Source organism: Eubalaena glacialis, chromosome 18 (genome assembly GCF_028564815.1).
Source record: "Eubalaena glacialis isolate mEubGla1 chromosome 18, mEubGla1.1.hap2.+ XY, whole genome shotgun sequence".
NCBI classification, from domain to species: Eukaryota; Metazoa; Chordata; class Mammalia; order Artiodactyla; family Balaenidae; genus Eubalaena; species Eubalaena glacialis.
In genome coordinates, this window is record NC_083733.1 from 7,980,148 (window position 1) to 7,990,570 (window position 10,423).

General features: G+C 40.0%; 1 protein-coding gene across 1 annotated transcript; it reads right to left on the reverse strand.

The window, feature by feature from the left end:
- Window positions 1–446: 446 nt before the first annotated feature.
- DYNLRB2 (dynein light chain roadblock-type 2) lies at window positions 447–9,608 on the reverse strand. Its single transcript, XM_061173348.1, has 4 exons — window positions 9,525–9,608; window positions 7,182–7,257; window positions 1,519–1,686; window positions 447–687 (listed from the first exon to the last, which is right to left on the reverse strand). Exons 1-4 carry the CDS (start codon window positions 9,525–9,527, stop codon window positions 644–646), a joined length of 291 nt encoding a protein of 96 aa, XP_061029331.1. The 5' UTR covers window positions 9,528–9,608; the 3' UTR covers window positions 447–643.
- Between the last annotated feature and the right edge of the window lie 815 nt (window positions 9,609–10,423).

Consider the following 10,423-nt stretch of genomic DNA (forward strand, 5'->3'; position numbering starts at 1 on the left):
ATTTTCATTATTTTCAGAATGTTTGAAATATCTAGTAAGATAAACCCTCCAGAGTTCTCTAGGCAGCTTTTGACGTGTGCATCCTTCCTCAGGACCCGCTCCTGGTCCTCTCAGGCTGGTGTGATGGAAGGACAGGCCTGAGGAGTTTCGCAGGGGGCAGTGCTGACCCAACTGAGAACTGCGCTCTTGACTTCTTACGGCCCTCGTTTAAGCTGGGAAAGCACCTATAGCTCCTTGAGGGCTGGGACGCCCTGCTTCCCTCCAAGCCCCACTCTGCTCCACTGAAACTCCCTGGCATGTCAGCGAAATGGGCAGAATCACACTTCTATTCTAATTCTTGGTGGCCATTACTTCTAGACGAAAAGAACTGTCTCCAGGAAGGCTGTCTTCTCACTAGAATTCTTTGGTTTTGTGTATCGTAAAAAAATGAGGCATACATACCAGAATTTATTTATTATATAGCTAAATCACAAATTTACAATACATTCGAAACGGACTAAATGAGACATGTAGAAGAGTTTAAATGTAAAAATAGAAAGGAATGTCCAAAAGATCATTTAGATTGGATTATAATTTTAGGAATCTTTAAAGAGCGAAGTGTTTTCAGCCTGGAGTCCCAGGACAGAACTTGGCCATTGCAGGTCTATTCACATGGATTCTGAATGACAATCAGAAGATATTCCTTATCTGTGGAGAGATATGGACAAAGTTAATCCACCCTAAAAATTAAATTTAATAAATAAATACTTCAGCTAATCTGCTTTTCTCTTCAACACATCACTCGGACCTTGTGTAGACCAGTGGGCTCCCAGCACATCAGAATCACCGGTTGAGCTTTCAGAAAATACCATTACCTGGGGCCAAGCCCCAGAGATTCTGTCTTTATTGGTCTGGGGTGGAGTCCCAGGTATCAGTAATTTTTTTTTTAAGCTCTCCAAGTGATTCTGATGTGCAGCTTGGGTGAGAACACAGGTGTAGGGAAAGCTTCATTTAGTTTGGGGGTAACTCTGATTTTACAGTTGTACTACAGCGAAGTTTGTTCTAGGCTAGATTTAGGAACATGAGTCCTGTTTTACACTGACATCCACTAAAACTGTGAATGTACCTCCTTCAAGGAAAGAAGTATTTCTGTGGCTGCTGTCTTTTGATAGCCCCAGTGAATGTGCTCTACTCCAGGGAAGGTTTAAGACCCTACAGACCTTTGATCTGCCCTCTTCGTTATCCCCTGGACAGGAGACATTTCTCCCACTCTTCAGAAAGTCTGTGTGCTAAGTTCACATAACAGGAAACCTACACCTCCTAAATGTTTTGATTACTAACAACAAAAACAAATGGGCAAAATTCAACGTCTTTACTAATTTCACGGAATTTTCACATTCAAACTTCTTCATTTTGTAATTGAAGAGCATTATGTGTCATATTGCATGTTGAAATCCACACTCCCCGTTCTTTGAGACAAAGCTTTTATCCAGTGAAGTAGAAAGATGCCTTAAATAATGAAAATAAATGCCAAATTACCTGGAGCTACCATGATTTCATGTTTCTTTGATCTGATCCTAAGAAAAGTTAGGTCGTTCTGAGGATCAATGTCACGAACTGTGCTCTTGGCTTTCACGGTCAGCTGATGAAGGAGACCTGCATATTGAACTGTTGTCGAGTTGTCCAAGGTCGTTCGGATGGGAATGCCTGGTACGAGATTTAATTTGGGGTTAAACATTTTTTGTTTTGATTTTAAAAGTAATATGTGCATCGTAGAAATACTGGAAAATACTGTCATTGTAAAAAGGAAGAAAAAGTGATGGCTCGTATCACTCAAAGGTAACAATTTTATTTCCTTCCAATCGTTTTGCCATTACGTGGATTTTAAAATTTAGTTGCATCAAACTATAATTACATATTTGACTGTTGCTTTTTTCTTCATTTAAATTATAGCATACAAGCTGTCCTTGTTGATGATGCCATCAACATTATTTTTAATGGCTGTAGACTTTACTATTTTTTTGGATATATCATAATATAATCAACTCCCTACTGTTGGATTGTTAGGGAGTGTGTTTTTGTTTTTGTAGCTAATGGTGATGAACATTTTTGTACACAAGTCTTCTGGAAGTTGTTAATTGATTATTTCAGTACTAAGTTAACATATTACTCTACGAAATGCATTCCCCTAAGCATCCTGTCTACGGTGAGTCCACTGTGAAATGCTTGGTCTGTGATATGGTGCTAGTTTCTCCCCTGAGGCCAGAAATAGAAAGAGGATATCACTGCACATGCTAGAGGGCATATCAAAAGGGATTTTCAGAATTTCTTCGTAACTTCCTCATACGGTATTTTGCAAACCTTAATTTTTATGCTAGAAAATACAGCAACAAAGACTCTGCAGTTCGGCTGGGCATTCCCTGGTTTGCACTCACTCTTGGTTTAAGCATGATTAAATTTGGCTACTTGTGTGCTCTGTTGTTTCATTTTATGAGTTTAAAACAGAAGCTATTAATTTAACTGGAAAAATCTAGCCAGACGAATATGCAAGTATAATTCAATTCAGTTCATATCAATCCAGCTCCATTCAGGTCACTCAGTGCTTATTATGGAACAGGTGCTGTGCTAGGTATTTTACATACACTATGTCTAATCAGAACCGGCCTTCATATTATTTTGAAAACTACCAGATCAACCAGGGAATTCCAGGGATTTGATTTGCAAATGTGCCTTGCGTTTAGGGAGACATATGAAGGTGAATTTGGGATCACTGTCAAGTTCCTCAGGAACCTGAATTAAGGCCAATCAATAAAAAAGGCCGACATGGCTCTCTTGGTTTTTCCCTCAGAGAATGTAGCTCCAGAAACTGGTAAACAAGATGAGCGCTTCTAACTTGGGATTTTACCTGTTTTTCATGAAACTCTTTGAGAGCCTCAACTCTGACTTTGGAACAGACTAATTTCTTTTTAAGAAAACCATTCTCTCCAGAGTAGGTCTTGCCAAAGAAGGCAACGACAGTATTTACAGGAAAACCTATTTAAGTAAGGTTTTATAGAAAACTTGTTAATTTCTGTATTATTGTTTCTTGGCCACTTTTTCTCCAGAATTCAGTTCTGTCTTTCACAACTGATGAACCATAACAAGGCATGTGTCTTTAACAAGCAGGAAACTGAAGTATAGCAAGCACTCAACCTTTCAAGGGCACTTTTTGACCAGTTTTATTTTGCATCATGAAGAGCGACTACCTACAAAGTCTGCATTGCTCAGTGTCAAAAAAGAAATACAACCAGAATAAATTATTTAAACTGTAGATGACAGGATTATGAATCAGATACTCAGGCCTACTTAGTCAGTCTATTCATGATCCAAGTCAATAAATAAAAGGGCTACTAGCCTTTCTGAATAATAAGTGCACACCGTGGAAACTCTTGGAGTTTTTCATATCCACTGTAGACCCTTGGGAAAAAAAAATCAATCAACAAATATTTATTGAGTTCTTGTTTGAGACTATGTGAGGTAATTAAACAATAATTTATTAGGAAGTAATTTTAGCACATGGTATAAAATTCACCCACTTCCCCTTCTGAGAGATAACCACTGTTCTCAGTTCCTTTGGTGTCCTTGCAGAGATATTCTAAGTCTATTCCAGTATGTTTGTGTTTGTTATTCTTTAACTGTATCATTTTCTATTCTGTACCTTAACTTTTTTCATTTAATACACTCAGGAGGTTGTTCCATTCAGTCCACGTAAGGCTACGTCATTCATGTTAATGTCTGTGTAATGTGACTGTTGAATGGATGCTTTGTAATACATGTAACTAATATATCTTCCTGACAGGCATTTGGGCTGTTCCCAATTTTTGACTTTTATAAACAAGGCTACAGAATATGTCTGTGTGCATGTCATTTGTATATATGTGTACATTTGTATATATGTGTAGGATAAATTCCTAAAATGTAACTTCTAGAACAAAGAGTATATATTCTATATTCCTGAACTTATGACACTACTTTAAAATATGACTCTTCATGATCCCAGTAAGCTGGTATTCTTCAACTGTACATTTGGTTGATAGATTGTATTTCAAAAATAAAAGGAATTGGCTGGATGGCTGATAAAACCTAATGAAACTCAAATGATGGATTGTTAGAAATGTCAAGAATATTTAAAATTAAGAGTCTGCAGAAATCAGGCTTATATACATAAGAATATATGACAGATATGACTGTCTGGGAAACAAATATACATGTTTACCAGTATCTAGTTCTGTGATCAGTACTGCAATATTGTAAACAATGAATTATTTTGTAAATGGGAAACCAATGTTAACAAAGAATCTAACAAAAACCTATACTCCTGAGCATTGGGCTAAATTGGTAAGTCCACTTTATTGTCATGAATAAGAAGTCTATGTTTCAATAATAGTGAAACCAAAGGACACTATTTAACATGGCAGAGGATGAGATCTAAATGGATAAACGTGGTAGAAGGCCTACCTAGCCACAATTAAAACCTAAAAATTTGTTAAAATGATTTGCCTAGAATTAGTGGACCAAAACCATTGGTACAGAACAAGAACACATAAACGCCAGCTTAGTTAAATATTTTCAGTGTTAAATTTCATGGGACTTCTGAAAGCTGCAAAGCTGCACTGTGATAAATGGCACTTTCGTCTAAAATTGAGTAGCCTGTTGAGATGGAGTATTTCATTTCATTCTGGTCGCACAACTCATACCATATGCTATTAGTAAACATCCTTGTCATATACTCTGGTTGTTAATAATCTGACCATAAAAATAAGCCCCTCATTTATACTTTTGGGAAAAAGGTTAATTTGGCTTTCAGAAAAGTGCCCTGAATCCTAACACAACCTAATCCTAGTAGAGGTTAATTAGAAGTTAATGAGTATTAAAACTAGTATTTTGTTGCCTTTGGATGAGAAAAGTGTTAATTGAGAGACCTCAGGAAAATAAAAGTCATTTTTAATTCTACCACTCAGAGATAATCACCGTAACATATCCCTGCCTTTTCTTCCATATTTCAGTGTGTATGTATGTCTGCCTGGCCATATTTAGGATTAGAAGATGCTGGCTACTGCTTCGTTTCCTGCTTTTTTTCGTCTAATACTGTGAGTAGTTTTTCATGACTCTAAATATTCTTCAACATTTTAAATAGAGTAATGGTTCACTGAGTAAATATTACATAATAAATTTAAAAATTTCCCTACTGTTGGGATTTATGTACTTGTCTGTTTATTTACTGCTATTATGTATGATGCCTCCGTAATATCCTTTGCACCTAAATCTTTCATCACTTCTTGAACAAATTTCTAGGAGTGGAATTACCGATCATAAGGTATGGATATTTTTTAGACATTTGATGCATATTGCCAGGATTATGTACTTTAGACTAAGTCTTCCAAAGTAACACATTAGATACATTGTCCAGGGTGTCACAGGTGAATGCATCTGGACTGGGTTGAATAGCGTCCCCTCCAAAATTCAAGCCCACCCTAAACCTCAGAATGTGACATTATTTGGAAATAGAGTCTTTGAAGATGTAATTAGTTAAAATGAGGTCATACTGGATCAGTGTGGAACCTAATCCAACGACGGGTCCTTATAAGAAGAGAAAACAGAGCACAGAGAGGAGAATGTACACGATGATGAAGGCAGAGACTGGAGTGATGCACCTGCAGACCAGTCAACAGCAAGGATTGCTGGAAATCACCAGAAGCTGGGCAGAGGCAAGGAAGGATCCTCCTGTGGAGCCTCTGAAGAGAGCCTGGACCCACTGACACTTTGATTTCAATTTCTGGCCTTCCAGAACTGAGAGAAAATAAATGTCTAATTTTTTTTAAGCCACTAAGTGTGTGGTGCTTTGTTATGGCAGCCAAAGAAAACAAATAAAGCATCTCTGTGAAGTCACACAAATAACCCATCTTAGGGGGGTGTGGCAGAGTTTATGCAAATGCCTGAAACTAAAATCAGTTCAACCAGAACCATGGACTTGGGCTGGACCGCTTCCTGGAAATATGAGGCATAGCTCTTGACTTTCCTGTAGGCTGATGTTAAATCCTCTCCCTCCTGATCACTCAAGCTGGGTGAATTTATTATATTCATTTGACACTGAGTTTATTAAAATTTTATTTTATTATTTTGTAAAACACATCAAATGTTTTATCTGTACAAATAAATTAAAAATTCCCACATTCACAGAACTATTTAATTACAATTCTGTTAAGTGTTAGGTATTGTGCCAGGTACTTGACAAGTATTATTTCACTTAATTGTCACAGTCACCAGTAAAGTAGGTTATTTTGCATTTTTAATGATAAGGGATTGAAGTTTAGAGTTTAAACAGACTTTCAGTGGGTAGTTGCTCACTAAATATTTATTGATGGATTTGCTCCAGAATAATGATTAGCTATGAGAGTCTGTTGCCAAGCACTGAGCTGGCAATGTACCAAATCCATGGTTGTACCATGGACTATGTGAAGTAGCTACTCTTATTTCAACTAGTGCTCTGGGGTCTGTGGCACCTCTTGCCCTTGCAAATGCCTGAATCAGCAATGAAGCCAGCAGAAGCCTTTAAGAGGCTGCCACCATAGCTGAGCGTGGAACAGTGTGCCAGAGAAAAGGCTTTGGGGATTGTTAATAGGCAAGTCTCTGGTATAAGTCTACAGATTTCATAGGTGGAAACGTATTGGCCCTTCTTAAACTATAACCACAAAGACTACTATAAATTACATTAAAATTAATTCTCAAAGATTTCATTAACTACGGTAAAGGAACAATTTCTTTTAAAAATGAAGACTGAAACTACACTTTACAATGTTAAAACGAAAGCAAACTGCCAACAATGGTATTCTTTCTATCTTCAATATAATAGTTTTATTGATACTCCTGAAATGTTAGAAGTTACCAAAGCTTTAAAAATTAGACAATGTGCAGCATTTCTTAGGAATATATAGGTGTTTTTATGCATGTCTTATTAATATTTATCTCCCTACCTCTTAGCAGAGTTCTTGGCATATAATTAATAGATACTCAATAGATGTTTGATGAGTAAATGCTCTAGCTAAAATATACAAGATATACTTTTGATTTAAAATTCCAAGATGTTTGCCTAAGGCTTCACACAACAAACAGGCTCTTGGTTGGCTTCTGCCTGTCAAGAAGGCAGCCTGTGAGGTGTTTACCTTCTGCATTTACAACCATCGTTCCTATAACCCCTTTATGGCTCTGGATCCTCTTTAGGGTTTCCTCCACCTCTGCCTGGAAGAGATCAGGAAGAAAATTAACCAAAGAGTCTTTGTGGTGACCCCAGTCCTAATTAGAGTAATGTTTTGAAAGACCCCTATTCTCCAATCTCCTTAAACTAAGATTTAGAAGCTCAGATTTTTGAAAGAGAGCTTTGAAATTGTCAGGTCCCACATGCAAGCCTATGTAAGACCCTCTACGTACAACCCTGACAAATATCTTGGCTTGAACTCTTGTTGAGACAGAAAGCTTCTTGCCTCACAAGAGCTCACTCCATTTTTATCTGCCTCTATTTACTGGAAAAGTATCCTATGTTGTTGAACAGAAATCTGCTCCTGGTCATCTTTCATTCATTGATCTTTCTGTACTTAAGTGAAAAATCCCTTTTCTACATTATAGATTTTAAAAATATTTATAGAGCTATATCACTGCCTCCTTCTGTCTAAAAGCATCACTTAATGAGAAATCATATTCTCAGTCCTAAATGCCACCTAATTGGGAGTTCAGATGGTTAAATTCAAAATAGTCTGTAAAAACAGTGTATTCCAGGATTCCAGGATTCTATTGGTAACCACAGCCTGGATCTCAGTGCAAGCTGAACATTCAACCATGAATGATTATGTTGGAATCCCACTACTGGGTTTTAAACTCAGCTTTCTGAATCACATGCATAGACTATATATATTGTACCAGTTTCTTTCCTTCTACAAATGCTAAAATCAAGAATAATTTTTTCCAGCCTGCATATTTTCCATAACTGAGTAATCACTGGATATTCTGAATTCAAACAGTATTCTGCAGAGTCTCTTGATGAGGATTTATGATATATTTTTCTTTCCAGCATTGTAAAGGTGAACGTTATATTGCTTTAGTCAAAAGACAGTTTTCTTTTGCCCCTAATGCTGGCAGGAGCACTTATTTCCTCTTTCCACCACTATAGCAGGTGTTTTCTAAATTTCAGGCATTCATGTACTAGATTTATAATTTTTGCGATTATGAATACCATCTATGTTATTTACCCAGCACATTCTTAAAATTATTTCACTGCTACAAGCTTAAATAAATGCATTTTAAAAGGAAATTATACATCACTACCACAAATGTAAATCTGGTATCATTTGACATAGGCAGAAATAACCATAAAAACAAACAAAACAAAGAGAGAACATATTATTAAATTTTATCCCAACGAAAGCTCTGAGCCTGAGGTCTGCCCTTCAGGTGAAAAATCAAAACTACCAAAGGATAGTGGTATTAACGACCTAACAGTGCCAAAAACTCTCTCCTGGATATAGTCTAAAGGCTGGGGAAAAAAAAAGAAAAAAGAAAGAGGAATAACTTTCTCTGATGTGATTCACTCTGTGGTTTTTGGTTTTCTGAGCCATCTTAAGTAGCAACTAATGTTTGCGTCTCACGTTGGGAAACACTGAACTTAAAGCATAATAGCTGTACAGGGATCAATGACTTACTACATTTTTTTGCCATCTATAAGACAACGTCCACAGCTCCTTACAACCGCTGCCCTCGTTTTATCTTTTTCTGTTTTACTTCTCTCCCAAACGCCTCTCTCTGATCTTCCCGGCCTTTCCCTCTCTTTTCCCAGGTGTTGTCTCCTTTGGTGATTTTTGAGGCCCTCTAATAGAGTCTCTTAATTCCCATCGCCAATTCTCTTTTCATTCCTTTCTTAAAAAGAAACTCTTTGCTTTCACTTTGTTCTTTTTCAAACTTTCCTGTCTCCATTTTCCTTCTCTTCCCCTCCCCCTCCCATTCCTGCTGCCTCTTTATTTTCCTTTCTTCTCTCTCAATAACTCCTCCTTCTCCCCTCTCTCCATTTCCTTGTGCTCCTTGTCCCCTCTCTTTCTTCCCTCTCAGGGTGATTTTTCTCCTCTCCCTCGCGCCGCTCCCCTTTTCAAACTTTCCTCGCTGTCGAGGAGGTTTCTCATTCCCCTCAGGATCTTTCATCCCCTCCGTATCTCTCTTCTCTTTCTCGATATCCTCCCTCCCCGAGTATCACCCCCCAGAAGCCACCCCCCACCCCCCAGATATCTATGCCCCAAGATAGCTTCCCCCATCTAGACATCTTCTTCCCTCCCTCCACGGTCGCCCTCTGGTCCCTCCAGGGTCTCCGTGTCACTCCTCCAAGAAGCTTCTGGAGCCCCCAGCCTTCGCCCCGGCCCCGGGCCCGGCCGGGCCTGGGTCGGCCCCGGGAGCCGGACAGCGAAGGTCCCCTGCCGGTCGCCGCCCTTGGAGCGGCGGGTCGCGGACAGAGACCCCGGATTTACCATCGCGCGGGCGGCGAGACTCTGAGCTCAGTCCGATGCCACCGCTGCCCGGGATGTCAGCAACGCTGCCAGCCGTTGCTACGAGACAGGGGAGGAAGTGACCTCCCGGAAGCGTGGCTGCCCGCGCTTGCGTGCGCGCGGGTCGGGCCCCGCCGGGCAGGCTCTTCCGCCCCGAAGTGGCTTGACGCCTCCCGGCCGCCGTAGGCGGAGGCTGGGGACCGTGGCTCCGAGCGCTCACCTGGAGCGCGCCCGGCCCGCGGGCCGCTGGGCATGAGGAGAGCTGAGGGGCTTAGGCCAGGCTCCGGGTCATTCGTTCGTCCTTTCAGTCATTCATTCCTTGAGGTACGCGTTCGTGTAACCGCCACTTCCCCGTTCAAGAACGATTTATTGACCACCTACCACGTCCCGCCCTCTGGGCCTGTGGTACATTCTAGCGGGGGAGACAGACGAAATGCGACAAACGAAGCAATACTGTCCAAGTGTGATACGTGCTGTGGAGCAGATAAAGCGGGGTGGGTCCGTGTGACTCCGGGGTGATATTGGGTATAGCCTCAGCTGCCCAGTGACCCTCGGAGTATTTCCTGTGGCGCTGCCTTGTGCAGGGCTGATAGGTTTGTCCCCCCCGCCCACCAGGGGCAGTTGTTTTTTTAATTAAAGAAGAACTATATCGCAGTATGGAGTAGTACAATCATATATATATCCAGCAGTTTACATGTCCCCACCTCCCAAACCGTAGGTGAAGCGCCATCTTACGTCTTAGGTTCTCATGTGTTGTAGCACCCCAAGCTGCTCTTCACTCAGTTGGAGGCTTGCTGCTTCCCAGCGATTTTGTTTAATCCATTAGGAGCTTTATTTATTTATTTTTTATAAAGTTATTTGCCCACCCTTCTGAGTTGCTG